Source organism: Lacerta agilis, chromosome 17, assembly GCF_009819535.1.
Source record: "Lacerta agilis isolate rLacAgi1 chromosome 17, rLacAgi1.pri, whole genome shotgun sequence".
NCBI lineage: Eukaryota > Metazoa > Chordata > Lepidosauria > Squamata > Lacertidae > Lacerta > Lacerta agilis.
Window position 1 is genome coordinate 14,917,953 of NC_046328.1, and position 21,330 is coordinate 14,939,282.

At 47.2% G+C, this 21,330-nt stretch overlaps 1 protein-coding gene across 1 annotated transcript in view; it reads right to left on the reverse strand.

Annotated features, from left to right (window-relative positions):
- The window catches only part of LIMK2 (LIM domain kinase 2), a 43,657-nt gene extending 23,962 nt beyond the window's left edge, over positions 1-19,695 (reverse strand). The window contains 2 exon segments of the mRNA XM_033174502.1: positions 13,024-13,123; positions 19,464-19,695. Of these exon segments, the coding sequence (XP_033030393.1) occupies positions 13,024-13,123; positions 19,464-19,521 (158 nt within the window). The 5' untranslated portion in view covers positions 19,522-19,695.
- Between the last annotated feature and the right edge of the window lie 1,635 nt (positions 19,696-21,330).

Below are 21,330 nucleotides of genomic sequence, written 5' to 3' on the forward strand. Positions count from 1 at the left end.
GTGCTTTAGCTTCACACACAGCTATGCACTGCATAGAAGCATAGAGCTGGAAGGGATCTCAAGGGTCATCTAGTCCAGTGTTTTTCAACCACTGTTCCGCGGCACACTAGTGTGCCGCGAGATGTTGCCTGGTGTGCCGTGGGAAAAATTGTGTTTATTTGATTCCTATTCAAGAGAATTATATATAGTCAATATAGGCACAGAGTTAATTTTTTAACATTTTCTAATGGTGGTGTGCCTCGTGATTTTTTTCATAAAACAAGTGTGCCCTTGCCCAAAAAAGGTTGAAAAACACTGATCTAGTCCAACCCCTGCAATGCAGGAATCCTTTGCCCAATGTAAGGCTCGAACCCACAACCCTGAGATTAAGAGTCTCGTGCTCAACTGACTGAGCAGGATTATTTTATGATGCTGTTTCTAAGTGTTCAGAGCACACGTGTAAGTATTTCCACAATCATTACAGTCACCATGTTAAGGCAGACCCTATTTCAGATGGGAATGAGGAGTGGCTCAGAAATGATAGCTTGCCTAAGCCCGCACCCTCACTCAAGAAGTTCATGGCTAACGTTGGATTTAAATAAATAAAAAAAAATATCTAAGTACTTGCTCTCTTGCAGATTACAAAGTCATAGGAAGTTGCCATATCTCAAGTCAGACCATTGATCCATCTAGCTCAGTACTGTCCACACTGACTGGCAGCAGTTCTCCAGGGTTTCAGGCAGGAATCTTTCCCTCTTCTACTTACAGATTGAGCATGGGGCCTTTTGCGTGTGATGAAATAAATGCTTCTGAGTCTGTCCTGTGTCAGAAGCACATTCCTGAAGCAGCTGCATTTAAAGTGGGGGGAGGAGAGGAGCAGGCACACAAGGGGAATGGGAGGCATATTCTAACAGGCACTGGATAAATTTTTATGCCAACTGTGTAAGGGCACACGTGAGAAACTAATGCCCACCTGACTGCTCCGACCTGCAGAACTGGCACTGCTGCAGGTGCTCCATAGTTCCAGGTTTGAAAGAAATCGATCTATTAGAACTCACTGTCTACTGACATCAGGCAGGTACATTCCTTTAGGTGCCTGCTTAAAACGTTTTCATTCAGGCAAACCCATCCAGGCATGTTGGCATGTGTTTTAAACTACCTTGACTGTTGGCTTTAATTATATTTTGAAATTTTTAAAATACCTGTTTTTAACTTTGCCTTCCGTTGACCATTTTAATGTTTGTTTGTTTATTTGTTTGCTTTTTTGCAAACTGCTTAGGGGTTCTGTTTACAAATCAGGCGGCATTTAAATTGTTAGGGAATAAAATGAAACAAATAAAGTAACACACACACTTTTTAGGACTTGATCCCTCCCTATGAAAGCAGATTCCCCAAGTTCTTCCTAACCATTTGCACGTGTGCCTTGTGGCACCCAATTTTTTTAATGAGATTCCAACACAATTTACCCACCTCACCACTAGCCACAAGTTTCACTCGCTTCCTGGCGGGGAACAAACCCCTCAAGGTGGGAGTTAAGGGCTTGGCGCCTGGCTGGTGCTCACTTGAAAGACAGGCTTAAAACAAGCAATAACCAAGGAGGCGAGGAGGCTCCTTTGGAAACGAAAGAGGTTTATGAAAACCCGGCTCAAAAGCTATACTCAGCTCATTCACGCATCTGAAATCGATAGGTACGGCACCAGCTTGAATCACTCCTACAGTCTCTGACTTGAAATGGCCCTAAGTCACCCAGCAAACTTTATGGCCACAAGGTCTCTGTGAGACAATTCCTGCCATCATTAACACACCACACCGGCAAACAAGACGTGAGGTTTCAGGTGCTGTAGGTTGAAACACAACACACAAACACACACACACACACACAAATGAACCTGTAAATGCTGCTAGCAACCTATCACGTCTCACCCCACCTTAAGCAGGTAAGAAAGCCAGGACAGACCCGTGCCCTCCTACCTGAAAGATTTCTACCAGGCAGGTTACTGAGTAGAAACACACCTAACGCCTAGGAGTGGGGCGAGGGGTATGGAGAGGAAGCAGGCCCCCCTGCCCCCCCTCCCCGCCACATAGTGAGCATGGCTTACCAAAGGGCTCCTTTGGAAGGAAGGAAGGTGGAGACAGACAAGTAGCTTCCCATCTCCGGAGTGCTGGCTAGACCAGCTCAGATGCAAAACTGTTTGACGGGCCTTTCTACCGTGCAGACGGCCATGGAAAAGGGTTCAGTTTGCCTCCTGCCGATTCGGGTGCCTCCCTGCTGCTGCTGCTGCTGCTGCTGCTAGTGCAGGGGAGTGCCAGGTCCGGGCCGGTTGCTCTCCGCTGGGATTCCCCTGGCTCTCATGGTCGCAAAGGGGAGAGGCGCCTTAGGAGGAGGCTGTTTCAACTGGGAGCCCCTCAAGGGAAAGCAGGTGTCATTAGCCTTGTGCCCGCCCAAGGCTAGAGCAGTTGTTGTCATGCTTCCTCCTCCTCCTCCTCTCCAGTTCTAGCCCAAGGGTAGAGGGTGGAGGGAACAGGAGGAGGAGCCTCCTCTTTTCAGGAGTGAGGTGGATAGTTAACATGATTAGCAGGGCATAACAACAAATCATTTACAAAAGGTGGAATCCACGGACCTGCAAGGCACAAACTCCCTCCTCTGCAAAAAAACAACAACCCACCACAGCCAGTCCAAAGTTGCAGGATGGAGCAAGTAATCAGAGCTCACTGTCAAGTTGACTCCATGGTGGTGATGGTGGCCCCTCAACACCATCTTCACCTTTCCCAGCCAAGGAAACAGGACGTAACCCTCAGTAGCATGCTCCAAAAGGTTTGACAGAGGCTTGCAAGACACATCTACACCATATATTTAAAGCACATGGTTTCCCCACAAGAATCCTGGGAGTTGTAGTTTGTTAAGGGTGTAGCTCTGTGTGTGGGGGCAAACAGCAGCTCCCAAGATTCTTGGTGGGGTGGACCCATGTGCCTCACATGGGCACTAAATGGTTGGTGTGGATGTGACCAATCACTTTTACCACTGAATACCATGGCTAACGCAGAGCAACCAAAGGAGGTGTCCAGACACCACCTGCCTCAACTCGGATGCGACGACTTTCACTTCTTGTGATTTGAGGAGGTGGACACGATGCTGACCAACAAGAGCACAGCATTGTCCTTTTGACTTTTTGCATGTAGCAGGAGCCAGCTGAGCTTCAGAAATGCAAATGCCTGTCTGGGAAAGAGTGGGGTGGGGGTGGGGTCCCAGCTGTGACATGCCTGCTCCTAAGGAGACCTGCCTCAGACACAGAAGAGGTGAACAGTTATCACTTAGCAGATACCATTTCCTTCCCAGGCCAGGAGCTCACGTGAGTGGTTGCCGACACTTTATGATTTCCTGGATCCATTTCAAGTGGAGATTTAGGCTTGGTTTGGGCGCAGGAGCTGCCTCAGTTGCCCTTTGCTGGAAGACTGGAGGCATTAACTCTCCTTGACCTCTCTGATACCATCCACCATAGCTTTCTTCTGGAAAAGGTTATGAATCATGGGGTTGGAGGAGTAGGGAAACAGGTTCTGTATATTTCCCCTCCTTATCTGAACGTCCGATCCCAGGTGATAACAATGGAGAATTTCTGCTGAGCTTTTTGGCATTTATGCTTGGGGGTCCCACAGGGTTGTGGGTTCAAGCTGCACGTTGGGCAAAGGTTTCCTGCACTGCAGGGGGTTGGACTAGATGACCATCATGGTCCCTTCCAACTCTACAGTTCTATGATTCTACGCTGTGAGGTAGGCTAGGATTTGCATTAGTGACTGGCCCAGGTCACACAGTGAGCTTCACATGACTGCATGGAAGTTTGAACCCTGATCTCCCAGGTCCTAGTCCAATACTCCAACCACAGCACCACACTGGCTCTCAAGGGCCTTGCTTCCTACATTCGCCCGCCAGTGACTTCAAGCCACAATCGGGGCTTGAATGTCCTGCTGTCGTTCCCTAACAAACCATAGCTCAGGGGTCAGCAAACTTTTTCAGCAGGGGGCCAGTCCACTGTCCCTCAGACATTGTGGGGACCGGACTATATTTTGAAAAAAAATATGAACGATTCCTATGCCCCACAAATAACCCAGAGATGCATTTTAAATAAAAGGACACATTCTACTCATGTAAAAACACGCTGATTCCCGGACTCTCCACGGGCTGCATTTAGAAGGCGATTGGGCCACATCCGGCCCCTGGGCCTAAGTTTGGGGACCCCTGTCATAGCTCAATCCCCTTACACAGATTTTTAGCGCTGGGAGGGAGAGAAAGATCAATCAGGTATGCTTCTCAATGCTGCCTCATCTTGCATGGTTTCCTGTGCAGCATGGATGCCTCTTTGTCCTAAAATGCACACAAGGCACGGAGGGAGAGAACTAACCGAGGCTAGTGCTATGCCAGGTTTTTTTTGTTTTTTTAAATCGTACAAACCTTCAAGTTCAAGCATTCTTCTTCGTTAGCCAAAAAGGAAAGGCAAATGGGAAAGCCATATCTAGTTATGAATGCATGTCCTCGAAAGTTACGTCACTACCCATGCCTGTCAACAGTTCTGTTCTGATGGTGCTGTGTTATGCTTCAACAAGGGAGCCCCGGGCTCAAATGCCATGAAGCCCGCAGAATGGCCTTGGGCAAGTTGACAGCTCTCAGTCTTGCAACCTGCCTCAGACAGGATGCAAAGATAAAAGAGATACATGCAACATCCCTCAAGTCCTTGGGACGGGGCAAGGCAGAAAAATCTAAATGTGTGTTTTTTAAAAACTAAATTTGTATACTGCTTCCTTGTTTTAAAATTATTTAAGTGATCTACAAAGGATTACATATGTTCCCCAGTGCTCTGACCCATTGTGCATTACATTATGTTATTCCCCAGGAAATGTTGCCCTGTTGAATATAAAGGACAATGAGTTCTAGTTTAATTCCCGTTGCCTTTCATATTTGACAAGGCAACATTTGGGTGCCCAAGATGGAAAAGCCAAATGGTACCTCAAGGTGACATGGGCTACGATTGTACCAGGAATCTCTCCTGCGCAAGCCCCCCCCCCACAATCATCATTGCCATTGTTTTCATTCATTTCAGTGGAGCCTGCACAGAAGAACTTTCCGCTGGGGCTGCTTCTGCCTACTGCACTCTGGCACCCACCCAAAGCCTGCTGCTGCAGAGTCTGTTGACACATTTGGGCTACAAAGTTGAATCCAGATGCTGCATATTTTTTAAGAGGTTTCCTTTCAGGATAAGGGCAGGCTTGGCGGTGGAGAACAGAAGCAGACTAGGTGCTGGGTTGACACCTGTGGCTAAAGTTTCCTAAGAACTGGAGTTGAATTGCAAGGCATGTGTACACACACACACACACACACACACACACACGACAGCCACATTTATGGAAAAATAACCCTCCGTAAATTGCCAGGATCTTCCACTTAGCTGGGCTTTTAAGCCGGCTGTAAAGAGCAGAGTCAGTGACACCAGGGTCATAAATCCTGACACAGTCCATCTGTTTCAGGAAGAGGGAGTCTTTCCTCCTGACCATTTGCACAGAGCTCCACTGGAAACAGAAACAATGCAGTGAGTTTGTGTCTAGGAATGCACTCCTCTTTTCCATGCCCTCCTCATATCCCAGCCCCTTTTGGATTATTAGTTCCATACCATGAACAAAACTGCCACGGAATAATTGGCAATTCTCTTATTGGGTTCACATCCTCTACTTTTTTGGGGTGGGGGGGAGTAGGCAGGACAGAAAAGAACAGCACAAAGTATTTGCCCCGGTGTTTGATTTCATGAGCTGAAATTTGCCCCCACTTGATCAAAAAGATCCATATAGGTAATCCTCAAGCCTAAATTTATGATGTCCTGCATGTGATTAACAGCAAACAGCACTTTTGCATGAGAGGCCAACTTGCAAGAGCCCAGCATGAAACTGTAAGAAACGAAGACAGCTAAAAGCCCTGCTAAGGGATTCCATTTGGAGTATTGGGTTCATGACAAAGGCAGGGATTCAGAAGATTTCTCTATAAACAGGAAATATATTTACCATAAAACTTGATCTGCTTCTGAAGAGAGGCCCGCAAAGTAGCTTCCACACACAAATTTGCACACCCAGCAGAAAGCAAGGAAGGTAACACTTCATTGCCCAATAAAGAACAAATAATCAATTTAGTGTGATTTGACATGAACAATGTACTACTTTGCCTTTTTTAGGTGCCACAAAGCTCTTCGTTGTTTAGACATTGATTAGTCCACTGCTTATAAGATCTTCTAACATTTCTGAGCCACTTCCAGAAAGATTAAGCTTTACCAACGTAAAGCTAAGAAGCTTCTACAGGTGTCATTTCAAGGTCCCTTTGCCTCCAAACACCTATTGTTGCTTCATAAGGAGCTCAGATCATCATCAGTTAAATAAACTCATTTTTTTAAATAATTGGGTCTTGCATAGGGTCTTGCATTTCTGCTCTGAGGATCTTTTCTCATGACTGGATGAGTGCAAAGCTGGCAAACATTTGCTTCCCATTGGTTTTGCATTATCTGCACAACTCCCTTTAGGTTGTGTTTCTCTCACAGGGATGAAGCCCACAGGCTGCATGCACACATACTTTAAAAAGCACCCTCCTCCCCAAGAATCCTGGGAATTGTAGTTTGTTAAGGGTGTTGCAAATTGCAGCTGTGTTAGCAATAAACTACAGCTCCCATGATTTATTTTTTTTGCTGGGAGGGGAATGTGTTTTAAATGTGCTTTAAATGTATGGTGTTTACACAGCCAAAACATATTAAAAGAAGCAACAGAAACGTACAAAGAAACAGTGATTCTTTTCCTGGGTAACCTATTCATTGTCGCTGTGATTCCTTGGTCAAGCATGGCTGCAGAGGGGAATCAGAAGCTTTTCGATGTGGCTTCAGCCTTCACCCCTGTGAGCTTAGTGAACATAGAAAGTTGCCTTACATGGAGTCAGAACCTTGGTCCATCTAGCTCTGACTGGCAGTGGCTCTCCAGGGTTTCAAGACAGGGCTCTCTTTGTCTTAACCTGGAGATGCCATTGGGGGAATGAACCTGGGACCTTCTGCATGGTCTACCACTGATCTACGGCGCTTCCAGCAAACTCATTGCAGCTCATTTCAGGGAGGGACAACACTATGTGACAGCACAGAACTCCAGCACAGTAGTGATCCTGCACCTTTGGTTTGCAAGGCCCTTTCTCCTCAATTCCTGCCCCCAAAATTTGGTGATTATACTAGCTGAGGCAGTTCCTGCACTTGAATGCACACCTAGCCTGGCAGCTAAGGATGGGGAGCCAAGGGCAGTCAGGAATGTGCCCCTAAGCTATCAGCATTGAGATGCGAAGAGCTGAAAAATGCGAAGACCACCTCCAGATGCCTCAGGATAAGAGAGACCCCAGGCATATTCCTTGCAGTTCCTTTGGTGACACATTAACTGTTGCCCAAGGAACAGGCCAGACTGAACCCTACCCTTCTCTCGCAAGACAAAAGCTTCTGTACGTACAAATTCTTTTGCGTGTGTCTGGAGGGGAGGGGAGGGTTAACAACATTATTTATTTATTTATTTATATTTAATAGCACTCACTAATAAAAAAGAAAGAAATCTCCAAGCAGTTTACGTAATATATAATGATATTCAAAAACCAATATAACATTCGCATAAAATAGTTTAAGGGTGCTGGGATCTGTAGCTCTTTGAGGAGTAAACTGCAATTCCCAGGATTGTTTAGGGAAGGGGTATGTATGTGCAAAAAGACAAATCCTTTTAAAAGAAGCAGAAACAATGGTCAGCGAAAGAGCATAGGAATAATTAGATTCCTATGGAGCATGGATGCGTGACCCATTAAACTGAGACGGGGACTATTTGACAGGAAAGGGAGGCAGAAGCAGAGATTTTTTTTTTCCAGGCAGGAGACATTTTTGAAGTCTGTGTTCACCCCACCACTGCCAGACACACACACCCCTGCTATATTCATGGCAAAGACGATAGATTTGACTGTTGTGGCGAGAACAACTGTGAAGGGAACAGCAGAATAAACCAGTGGACTGGCACCCCGCAAGCTAGCTGTAGGCCTACCTGTCCTACCCACAGTGGCAGACATGGCTGGCAACAACGCCGCTCCCAAATACCAGGCCTTCATACACACTCATGGCTGGGGCAGAGCTGACCAGGAAACCGACAGCAGACTATCAGGGAAGTGCAACAAAAGCCAAGCGCTCCAGAGCACCACAGGTTAAAACTGTAAATAAGATCACCCCAGAGGCCAAGCCTGCGGCAGCCAGGAGCTCTGCACCCACTTGCATTGTTAAGAGAAGAATGCACGCACCAGGAAGTTGAGCTTTTGAAGTGAGTGATTATGAGCAATTACCCCATTATTAAAAAAACAACAACACACACACACACATCCAAACACAGGCGGGAAACGTCTCGTGTGGGATACCCGGGGCTTATCTTGAAAGGGTGTCAAGCCAACAGGGCCCCCTGCCCCAGAAGACAAAGGCAGAGAAAAGACTGTGAAGCAGAACGACCCAGTTCGGGTGGTGCTGTATCCCCAGCATCAGCCTTACCCAAGCTGGTGCCCTCCAGATGTTTTGGACTACAACTCCCATCAGATCTAACTGACCTGTGATGGCCACAGCATTGGGAGTCGGAAATATCCTGAGGGTGCCAGACAGAATCATCGCATTGTAGAGTTTGAAGGGACCCCCAAGGGCAGGCTTCCTCAAACTTGGCCCTCCATATGTTTTTGGCCTACAACTCCCATGATCCCTAGCTAGCAGGACCAGTGGTCAGGGATGATGAGAAATTGAACTGTAGTCTCAAAACATCTGGAGGGCCGAGTTTGAGGAAGCCTGTACAATGCAGGAATCGCAGCTAAAGAACCCCAGACAGATGGCCATTCAACCTCCACTTAAAAACCTCAAATCAAGGAGATTTGGGACAGCTGCCAAACAGAGAGTGCAGAATTGCCACATGGGGCGAGCGGACCCTTCCCCAAATCTGCCTTTTCAGTCCTGAAATTGTTTTTCCTTCCATCAGGAACTAGTTCTGGGCATGGCATCCTACTAAGAGCAGGCAGGAATACAACTTCTTCTTATGCACCCCTCACACCACAGAAGTTCAGTGGCAGCCTAATCACACTGAGTTTGGCTCTCAGCAGCTCAGCAAAACAGACCTTCTCCTGCTCCTCCACCTGCAAGCGGCTCGTGAGTGCTCGCTTGTTAGCACAGCTCATGGGGACACAGGGGCGCTGCCACTTGGCAACCACTCCTAGGAGGCACACCCAACAGATTATTAGCTTGCAGGAGTTCCAATCTCTCCCCGGGGGCACATCAGGTAGAGCTCCCTGTAGCAGCCAGAATCAGTCAAAGAGGGAACGAGGGGAGAGGCAAAGTTTCTTCTGCTCCCTTACATTCCAAAGCCCTGTACAGATACCACACAAAGTGTTATGCCGCAGTTAAGTAAACCACGGCTTATAGCATTGAGTGTGAACCCTGCCTGGCAGGTTAACTATGGTCTGTCTGCTGACAACAAACCACGGTCCAAATTCATAGAATCATAGAATTGTCTTTATCCTTAGACCAGCTTTCCCCCAACCTGGTGCCCTCCTCCAGATGTTTTGGACTACAGTTCTGATCACCCCTAGGTAGCATGGCTGTATGATGCTGGGGCCAATGGGTCTTGGGAGTCCTGAACATCTGGAAGCTGTCAGGATGGGGAAGGCTGCCATAGACAGATTCACATACCACAGAGGTCTGGCCCTAAGTGGCACAAACGATGTGCAGGGCAGCCCTCTGGAACAGAGCTAAGGAGCCTAGCAGAAGGGGCAGCTAACACATGAGTGTGATTCCGCACCAGGCCAAGAAGTCAGCTAATCCCTCCAGGAAGCCTATCAACAGCCTCCACTTGAGTTGCCGGAACTTGCAGCTCCGAGCTGCCAAAGGCTTTCCACCACCAGCAGCAGCCTCTTAAAAGTTTGGCAGGGGAATGTTCAAAGCAAGCATAGAGAGGGAGGGAGGGAGGGAAGGAGGGAAAGGGGGAATCTGTGTGCTAAAACAAACAACCACCCATTCGCCACTGTCCTCCAAGCAAGGAAAAGGGTTGTGCTTTTGCTTTCCGGGAAGGGGAACATTTTCTCTGTTGCAACTGTTGAACACAAACTGTGAAGTATCCTGAGTCCTTTTCGGAGAACAAAAGGAAAGCAGAGATTGCAGCTGGCAGCGGGATGTTGTCTAACTGCAGGGCACACGGATCCCTGGGCTCAAGTACTTGGCAGGGATTTTTCTTTTCCTGACACATCCAGGTCTGGTTGTTCTTCTTCTTTTGCAGAGTGCGTTATAACTCGATGCAACCATAAGGAAATCAAAGACGGGCGGAATTGAGTCATTTCCACTCAAAGGACATGAGGAGTGTCCCCTGCAGCGGCTACAGCCCCTACAAAGCGCTTCCAAGGGCTCCTTCGGCTACACATAAAGGACAAAGCAGTCCAGACAGTTGGAAAGGAGGACTGCCATTTTTTTCTCCCTTTCTCGCAACACTAGAATTTGTGGGCATTCAACGAAGTTGTAAGACTCAGGACAGATAAAAGAAAGAACTTCGGCACACAAAGCATGGTTAAAACTATGAAATCTGCTCTCGTAGGAGGGAGTGATGTCTTTAAAAGAGGACAGGACAAATTCATGGAGGATAAGACTATCAATGGCTACTAGCCACAGGGACTATGCTCCGCCTTCACAATCATTTTACAGCACCTAGTGTTATAGGTGCTTTGTAAATATTACTGCAGAAAATATCATTTCAACCACTGGCCCAAGGAGGGGGAAGTCAAGTCAGCATGCTTAGCACCAAGGGTTTGGAGACCCTGGCATCTATTACACCACCAGTTGCAAATAAAGTTAATCTATTATAAATGTACAAATCCCTGAACGTTAGGAATCACGTACCCTTATATGCCAGCTTCATCACTGAGATCATCTGCAGGAGCATTGCTGGTCATCTCCCAAGCTAGCAAGGCTCATTTAACAGCAAGAAGAAATCGAGCCTTTAGTGTCTGTCAATAAGAGATTAAGCAGGCACCTTCTGCTTCATAATCTTTACATCTCTGCTGGAAATTTTCCAATGTTGCCAGGCTTATGTAGGTAATTAAGAAAATATCTATCTTCAGTAGCTGGTGGGTCTCTGATTTAAATTTTTTACTTGGCACTTATCATATATATGTACGATTGTAGTAAACCACGTTAATCTTTAATGTATACACACATATAACAGTAAATAATGGTAACACACATAAACCAGCACAAAGATTGACCATTCAACAGCTGCAGGTCTTGGTAGTCAACCCAGGAGGGACAGAGACTCCACCAGTTGCTGCTTCTGCTGACTAGAGTACCCCAGAATGTGGGTGGCATGATGCATAGGGCATAAGTCCATCATTTATCTAGCCCATAGCACAATCTGGGCTGCTCATCAACCAGCCAGCCAGCTGGCATCTCTGCTCTCACAGGCTACCATGTGAAGACGACTACACACCCACCAACTGGAGAAGGGGCTGCGGCTGCTTTCAGCCTTCCAATTTACAGTTACACAAGGGAACTTTAACATCACCCTCACAATAGGAAACCTTAGAGGTGCAAAAGGCCAAAGCAGATGGGGGTGGGAAAGCACATACCTGTGCCTGACTCATAAGCAAACACAGATATAGTTCCTTTCAACATTACCCATTTTTGCTAAGGGAGCTGCTCACTGTAGCTGGAAAGTCGTAAGAGCAGTAGCATCACAAAGGAGAATTCAACGGTTTGCTTTTTCACCTTCTCAGCGTTTCAATTTCTCCAATAATTTTACACTTCTGGTGTTCAGAAGGTCCATCGTCCTTTCCAGCTTGGAGCAGAAGAGGGAAGCATTGGAACTTCCAAAGCTCAATAAAACTGTTGTCACCACCCTCTTCCCAGCTCCAAGCTGAAAAGGAAGGCGAGGCTCCCCAGAGGGTGACAGCAGCATTCACCAGAGTGAGCATAAGTTGGAGAACAAGTTACCAAATTATTGCTGGTTTTGCCAGAACAGCAAGACACAGTTTGGTCAGCCCACTGTCTGCACCTGAGTGGTCAGCAAGGTGCATTTAGTTTCATTTTTAATATTTTGACCACACTTTTCTATTAAAACTAATCTAAGTGGCTTACAATGATGCAAAAATACAATAAAGCAAAAAGGAAGATAAAAGCACAAACTCAATTAATAACATAGTTAAATCACAGTAAACACTAAAAATAAGCAAGCAGATGGGATAGGGGAAGCAGAATAAATATCTGTAATTCCACAGATCAGGTCTTAAAGGAAACTCAAAAAGAGAAATGTTTTCTCCTAGAGGGGAAAACAGAGAGGATGGGCCACCCAAACCATCCTGTAGGCAGGACCCAGAAGTCATCTACTGCTTCTAGACTTCTGTAACAGTTTCCAGAGAGCAAAAAGAACAAAGTGTCTAGCAGCCCCTTAAAGATGAAGGGAACGTAGTCCAGACTATGGACTCATTCACACCATACTTTTAAAGCACCGTGTTACCACTTTAAACAATCATGACTTCTCCCAAAGAATTCTGGGAGCTATAGTTTGTTCAGGGTGCTGAGAGTTGTTGAGACTCCCATTCCCCTCTCAGAACTACAATTCCCAGAGTTTCCTTTCGAAGAGAGATTGTTAAACCACTCTAGGATTTAATTGTAGCTCAGTGGGGGACGGGGGGGACGGGATGGACAGGGGTCTCCTAACAACTCTCAGCACTCTTAACAACAGTTGTTAGGATTCTTTGGGGGAAGCCATTATTGTTTAAAGTGGTATCATTGTGCTTTAAATGTATGGTGTGGCTGTGGCCTCTGTCCTAAAGTCAATGGACTTTTTGACTAATTGAAGTTCAAGCATGGCTAAGCTGAATACAACCCAAATACCTTTATCATGGCATAATCTTTCATGGAATCAAGCCCACCCATGATGAGAAAGTAGGGTCAGACCCCCCAAGAAAAGCAAGGCTCCAGGGTTGATTTCACATACCGGAAACAGGAAATGTGCCATGCCTCATTAACAGTCCTGTAGAGTCGCTGGCCGGCTGCAATGCTGTCCCCACATCCCAGGCACCGCCATTCCTCTTCACCTAGGCACAAGGGGCAAAGACGTATTAAGGACATAAGTTGGGGGAAGAGAAGACTATGTTGCCCATCAAGTCCAGTGCCCTGCTTCCCACAGTAGCTCGCCAGATGCCCATAAGCAGGGCACAAAGGCCTGCTCCTATTCTTGGCTCCCTGGCAGCTGGCCTTCTGACACATAGTGCATCTGAAGCTGGAGGTTCCACAGATATGTATTTACTTTATTTACCATGACACATGACCAAGGAAGTCTCAAAGCAACTCACAACAAAAAGTAAATTACCAAAACACAATTCACAGCAAACATGCCCATTAAAACTATAATGCACACTAAAAGTGTTCTATCTACAATAGTCTGCTATAAAACAAGAACATGGTTGTTTTATAGATGCTCAGATGACTGGGAGAATGAAAACACCTTCACCTAGACCCCAAAAGACAACCATATAGGTGCTAGGCGGGTTTCCTTGGGGAAGGTGCTCCACAAGTAGCACAGGCCCATTGAAAAGGCCCATTCTTTCCTTCCCAATGTCCAAACTTCTCTAGGAAGGGACATGCAGAGAAATACCTCATAGCCTCCACTTACAGCTACCTCCTCCCTGAATGAGACTAGCCCCATCTTAAACCATCTAAGCCACTAGCCATCAACACATCCTGTGGCAGTATCATAAAGCCAAGTCAAAGCAAAATTCAAAGTGCAGATGTCCCCCCCGGTGGCAGTGGTGTAGCAAGGGAGGGGCAATGGGGGTGGGGTGCCCCGGGTTCCAGGGGAGGGGGTGACATTCGGCGGCCCCTCCCGCCACTCCCCAAGCCGAGCCCCGCCGCCCAGCACCCTGTCCGTGCCACTCCATGGACAGCCAAGGCAGCACCATGAGCTGCTGCTCGCCTGGCGGCTCCCCCGGTTACCACATAAGCAGCAGCGCCGGACCAGATGCACTCCGCATGCCTGGAAATTCCAGGCGTACGCAGTGCATCCGAGTCAGCGCCGCTGCTTCTGCGGCGACCGAGCGTGCCACTGAGCAAGCGGAGGCCCATGGGGCTGCCCCGTCCGTAAAGCAGCACGGAAGGGGCAGCCCCACGACCCGCCACCCGCTCAGCGGCTTGCCTGGTCGCCACGGGAGCAGCAGCGCCAGGGCAGATTTCTGCGCATGTGCAGTCCGTCCGACGTGTGTCGCAACGTCACAACACATGCATCACAACGTCCCGCCCCCAGGGAGCTGCCTCTGCACACCACCCCAGGCAGCCAAGAGGCTTCCTACACCCCTGCCCGGTGGTGTTTGCTAGGGAAGAAGACCATACTTTTTTTGATCAAGTATAAGGAAAGTAATCACCCAGGGCCTCAAATATAGTGAGACAGCAACAGATATCCAGTGGTGCTGAAGCTGAGAGGGAACCTCAGATTTCGGCTAGTGACCAAGGTCTGTCAAAATATGTGAACCCCTACTCCTAATGCAACTTCCAACAGACGCAAGTCTCTACAGTAGGAGTGGGCAGACTTTAGGCTTGCAGGAATCTGTTCAGAAGCCTGAGACCCACCAACTTGAGCCAGATGCAAAATGTACAAACTTAGGACTCTTAACCTGGGGATTTGCTTTTGAACTAACCTCACAGGCCTTCCACACAAAAATCTACTCCAGCTACCCCATGACCTTCTTCATGTCAAAAGTGTAATTTAGAGGGGGGAATTATTTTGGTGTTACAATTGATTTTATTCATGTATGCTGATTTTGTGAGCCACCTTGGAAGGACTTATAGCCTTTAAGGTAGAATATAAACATAATAAATATAATTGCTAAGCAACTGGGAGTCACAGCTGCTCACTGATCTACTTCAAATTGCATCTACCAATAGATCCCTGCCTACCTCACCAAGCTCTATAGAGAAAAATTAGACTTTTATTGTGCAAACATAGCAGCCAGCCACACTTGTCCAAACTGCCGCCTGAGCTCAGAAAGAGGTTCACTGCTTTCCGGAGATTACTCGGAAGCATTCAACAGAATAACACTGGCATTTGCCCCAGAATGCTAACTCAGCACACATGAATGGACTGGATTCCCAGAAGAGAGGTGGGAGGGCAGGAGTTTCTTTTGTGAAGAGCCAGCCCCTGAATGGCCAGCCATTGAACTAGTCCTGAACTTTTGCTTAAACTTCTCGTAGAAGATGCTCGGACACTTTTTTTTATTAAATTGGGCTTTTTAAGGTAGCAACAAAATTATAATTTCTCATGTCATGTTATGCTACTTTATGTGATATGATTGTGTGTGTGTGTGTACTGCATTGGAAACTCTGCTAAAAGGGCAACATAAAAATATTTTAAATAAATATTGTTCAAACCTCTGTGATGAGCTAATTAAATAGGCCAACATGGGAATAACAATACTGGCCCACAAGATTGTTGGGAGGATTCCCAAGAGAACAGAAGAAGCATTTTGCACACCCAAGTGTTTTATAGGAACTGTGTTGATTATTCCTAACACAAACCTATTTGGAGGTTTCATGCACTAGGGCAGGGCAGGACACAGAAAGGAGCACCATGTCTCGCAAGTGAGACTTCTGAACCCTCAGAAAAGGGCTCAAGAAATGAACCTGCCAAACTCTGGCAGAAAGGGGAGGCTGCATCTGTTCAGGGTCATTCAAGAGTGCTGAATTTGCTGTACAAAGTCAGGACAGGGTAGGGTGTAGTTACTAGGCAAGAAAAGAACTTATTGCCCATTGCATATGAAGTCATCACTGAGCCACCTCCCAAATATTTTTGCCTAGTCTTGGGCTTCAGATGTTTATCTTACTTTGCTGTTACCATACCCTTCTCTTAAGAATGGAAGAAGAGCCTACCAGATCAGCACCGCATCTTGTTTTCAAAGCAGCCAACCAGAAGCCACAAAAGGAAGCCCACAAAAAGAACTTGAGCAAACCAGCAGTCTCCCCACTTATGATTCCCACAACCACCTCTAGAGGTGGATGTTTTTAATCTTCTTACATATTTCAAATATGTTTTTGTTTTAATTGTACTTTTTTAACAATTACATTTGCCACCCTGGGCTCCTTTGGGAGGAAGAAGAAGAAGAAGAAGAAGAAGAAGAAGAAGAAGAAGAAGAAGAGTTTGGATTTGATATCCCACTTTTCACTACCCGAAGGAGTCTCAAAGCGGCTAACATTCTCCTTTCCCTTTTTCCCCCACAACAAACACTCTGTGAGGTGAGTGGGGCTGAGAGACTTCAAAGAAGTGTGACTAGCCCAAGGTCACCCAGCATCTGCATGTGGAGGAGCGGAGACGCGAACCCGGTTCACCAGATTACGAGTCTACCGCTCTTAACCACTACACCAAACTGGTGGGACTGTAACGTAAGAAATATTATTAGGAGAGAGCTAGTGGCTTGTAGTCATGGATAGCTCTATCCTCTTATCTAAAAAGGTCACTGCGCCTTCTCATGCAGAAATGGTTTTCAAGTCCAGTACCACACCCCTAATCAGTTCCTCTCTGTTTTTTGCAAACACCCTTCCTATTTATGGAAAACATTTGTAAAGAAAAGAAAAGACAGAGTCAGTATGGAGAGAGCACCAGTCTGGCAGACCAGGGTTCAAATCCCTACTCTTTCATGAAGCTCACCAGGTGACCTTGGGCCAGTCACTGCCTCTCAGCCTAACCTACCACACATAGTTGATGTGGGGACTTCTATATTACCAGCTACCTAGGCTTTTGGATCCTACACAAGAACAAACCCTCCAGAAAGCAGTTATTCAGCATGACAGAAAGATCTGCAGCCTGTTTAGCTACGGTAAACTAGTGGTGGAACTATAAGCTTAACACCTGCTGTTAGGGAGACACCCACACAGATATTCTTAAATATAGCCTTAAGGAGCCTGGGAATTAAGGTCTATCACAGCCTGCATGGCAGGAGATGTAGCAAGATTTAGGTGCCCAATGGTCACAATGTACCTGTCTTGCACTGATCCCCCCCAACCAAGCTCTTTTTTAGGGTCCAGTTTCTTTCTTCTTCCATCCACATGGATTGAGGAGTGTACGGGGGAAAGTTTGTGTTTAAACCATCCAGCATTTTTCATTGGAGCTGTGAAGTTACAAGATCAGCAGCAGAACTGCTAGTTAAGGTCCCCATTCCTGCTGCTTAGGACATTCCCAAAGGGATGGCGCCTTCCTCTAAAGAGTTGCAAGATGCAGCAATGCCACACAAACATGCACTAACAGCACATGCATGCAGAAGGCCACAAGTTCATTCCCCAATGGCATCTCCAGGTAGAGTTGGAAATGTCCCATGCCTGAAACCCCAAAAGCCACTCCTAGTCAGAAGGCAGCTTCCTTTGTTCCTATAACATCACTGGTCAAATATGCATTAGGGTAAAGGGAGGGGAAACCTGTGGCTCTCTACATGTTCTTGTTGGACTCCCAAGTGCCCCAGACAGCATGGCCCCACTAGTAAGGGATGATGGGAGTTGTAGCAGTTCATCAATCAACCTCTGGAGGACCACAGCTCACGTCTGTGTTAAAGGTTATTTCAACTGACACATTAAAGGAGGAATAGCAGGCAATTTCTTAGTTTCAGACATACCTAGTGCAATTCAAACATGTGGCCACCCACTGCATGACTTTGCAAAAGCAAGCTAATCCACATATTTACAATAATTCTGTTTCAGCCACCTCATTTCTCCATTGCTTACTGACATTCCTTTCATATAAAGTAGCAGTGACTGCCATGCAAAGGATTCTGGGGGGGGGGGGGTGTCCTAGGGAGTCCATCTGGTGTACTAGGCCAAGTATGGGGAACCTCTGCCCATATGTTGCTGGACTACAATTTCCATCATCCCTGACCACTGGCCAATGCTGACAAGGACTGATGGGAGCTGGAGTCCAGAAACACATGTTGGTCAGCATGACAACAGAGAAAGGTTATAGAAGGTGTGTATGCAAAAAGGTGAACTGCCCTGTGATCTTTAGATGAAGGGCAGTATACAAACTTATTACAGTGGTACCTCGTATACAAACTTAATCCATTCTGGAAGTCTGTTCTTAAACCAAAACCGTTCTTAAACTGAGGTGTGCTTTCCCTAATGAGGCCTCCCGCCGCCAGTGCCCTTCCACCGTTCAGATTCCGTTCTTAGACCAAGGTAAAGTTCTCTATTTCCGGTTTTGCAGTTTGTAAACCAAATCATTCTTAAACCGGACTGCCCTTAAACTGAGGTACCACTGTAATAATAAGCAAGTACCGGTAAGTTTAGCCATTCAGAGACACAGAGACACAGATAGGGAGAGTGGCAGTCTACATTTGCTAGCCTTAAAACTGTATTAACTGAGCCAACAAGCCCCAGGCCAGCTGAGCTGGAGCTATGACATTTAAGATGCAACCCAATGCCTATTTGAAAGCCAATAGCAGAGCACTCATCTGTTTTAATAGAGTGGGATTGCAGATTTAGCTACTTAAATTCAAGTACACTGCTAGCATATTTACAAGTCAAGTGTAAGTGAACTAGAAATCAGTCCAAGACTTTTTCAGCATCCATCTCGGTGTTGTTGCTTAACCTTGTATAAAATATATCATGGGCAGGCATAAATAAGAAGCAACTGTCACCCTTTCACACCCCTGCTTGGGAGCAGCTATAGAGGCAGCTATAGAGGCCTGCATGGATGCTGTCCAATAAAAACTACATGCAGCTTTGGGAATTCTCAAGATTAAGCATACATCCAAAACAACCTTCAATTGAAACCAACTAAGTCAAACTCAGAGAAAACCCAATGGAACCAATGGACTTCAGTTACAGTGCAGTGATGTCAAGGAATCTACTTTGAATGGGACTTAAGGCAGAGCCACACCGTACACAATCCTGGGAACTGTAGTTTCACCCTCACAGAGCTACAGTTCCCAGCATTCTCTGGGAGAAGCGATTTACTTTAAACGTGTTGAATTGTGGTATTCAATGTATGGACAAAACTCCTAGCTTCTTTAAAACCCAACGTATACACAATCATTTATTTAAATAACTCGCTGTTAGTACCCCTCTTTTGTAACCCTGCGAAAGTAGTAGGGAGAGGGGAAGTGCTCCACCAGCCTAAACCTCCCTGTTCACACGATCCAGCCCTGGCAAAAATACCAGCAGGTCAGTGGAGGCCTTGCCTGCCTTCCTGCCATGCTCGCTTACTAGGAACACCTGGCTGTCCTTCGATGGAAACAGGGCGCTGGGATACAAATGCTCCGCCCACACCGCCCCGCCCTTGCTCACCTCCGCCCTTCCCCTCCCCGTTGCCCGGCAACGAGGCTCCGGCCCCGCCCACCTCGGACAGGATGAGGGAGCGCGGCCGCGGCCGTGAAAGGCTCCTCAGCAACTGGCTTCTCTTACCCGTTGTTGCTGCTGCTGCTGCCGCTGCCGCTGGCCCGGCTACGAGCCCCCCGTCCATCGCCCCGGCCGGACAACCTCCTCCGAGCTTCCCCTCAGCGAAACCCAGCCGCGCAAGCGAGGGTGACGTTATCCGGCCCCTACGGAGTGGGGGGTGGGCCACATCTCCCTCCGCCTCAGAGAGGACACCGACGACGACGACGCACCTGGACCTTCAGGCGGTACCCCGCCCCCTCCCCCCCGGCGGAGCTGGGCCCCGCCTCTTTCCCCCGCAGCGACCAATCGCTTGCCTCGGCTGACTTCCCCGCCCTCCCGCGGCTATCATTTCTAACCAATAGGAGCGCTGGACTGGACTGGGCCGTGGCCGCCCGCCTCCCTTCTGTCTTCACTCGCTAACCCGCTGGCTCATTTCTAACGCCCGCCCACCCTCGGGGACCATTCAGAGCGAGCCGATCCTGCCCACTTAGCCGCTGCACGTGCAAGAGGATCTGTCCGGTGATGTCATCGCTAAGTTTCCCAGAAAGGGCGGGGGTCGGGGGAGAGCAGGACAGGAGCCGGGGCGGTTGCACGATGAATGGTTGCCTAAGGAGGAACTCCGGGAACAGCTAAAGCTTACACAGTATTTTCTTGTGGTATTTAGGGTGGCCTAACAAGGGCGTTACGCCAATGCTGCTTCCCTTTATGCCCCCTTTGAAGCATCCTTTTATCCCAGGCCCCATTTGCACCATAAATTTAAAGGGCCATGATACCACTTTGAACAATAACTTTCTCCAAATAATCCTGAGAAGTGTAATTTGTTACTGGAGACCCCTATTTCCCCTTCCTAGCAGTCTAGCAGGCAATCATTCCCAGGGAACTCTGGGAATTGTAGTTTTCGGGGGAATAGGGGTCTCCTAAACAACCCTCAGTACCTTTAACAAACTACGGTTCCTACCATTCTCAAGGGAAAGCCATGTCCTTTAAAATGCATGTTGAATGTACATACTGTTAGGTAAAGGTAAAAGGTACCCCTGATCATTAGGTCCAGTCGCGGACGACTCTGGGGTTGAAGCGCTCATCTCAATCTATAAGCCGAGGGAGCCGCCGTTTGTCCGCAGACAGCTTCCGGGTCATGTGGCCAGCATGACTAAGCCACTTCTGGCGAACCAGAGCAGCGCACGGAAACACCGTTTACCTTCCCACCAGAGCGGTACCTATTTATCTACTTGCACTTTGACATGCTTTCAAACTGCTAGGTGGGCAGGAGCTGGGACCGAGCAACGGGAGCTCACCCCGTAGCGGGGATGCAAACCACCAACCTTCTGATCGGCAATCCCTAGGCTCTGGTTTAGACCACAGTGCCACCTGCATCCCCCACATGCTGTGAGGAAGTCACCTCAAAGAGGAAGGAGTCAGGGCACATTCACACCATACATTTAAAGCACAGCAATAACACTTAAACTAGCTTTCCCCCCCAAGAATCCGTGGAAATCAGAGTTCTTAGAATACTCCTATATTCTTCCCCCACAGCTATAATTTCAAGTGGTTTAACAAAGTAAATCCCTCTGCTCTGCGAACCTCGAGAATTGTAGTGGGGTGGGGAATTCTCCCAACAACTCAGAGCACCCTTAAAAAAACTCCAGCTCCCAGAATTCTTTGCGGGAGTTTAAAGTGGTATCAAAGTGTTTCCAATGTATGGAGTGAATGTGGACCCCGAGTCTCCTTTTTAATTGCTTTATTGTTCTAATAGGATTGTTTATTTTTAATTATGTTTGTCTGTATTTTAACAGGATAACCGGTTTTTATATTTTGTAAACCATTTAGAAGCTTATAGCAAAATATATATCAAACAATAACAACATCCCAAAGCTGCTATTATAATATGGGGGAA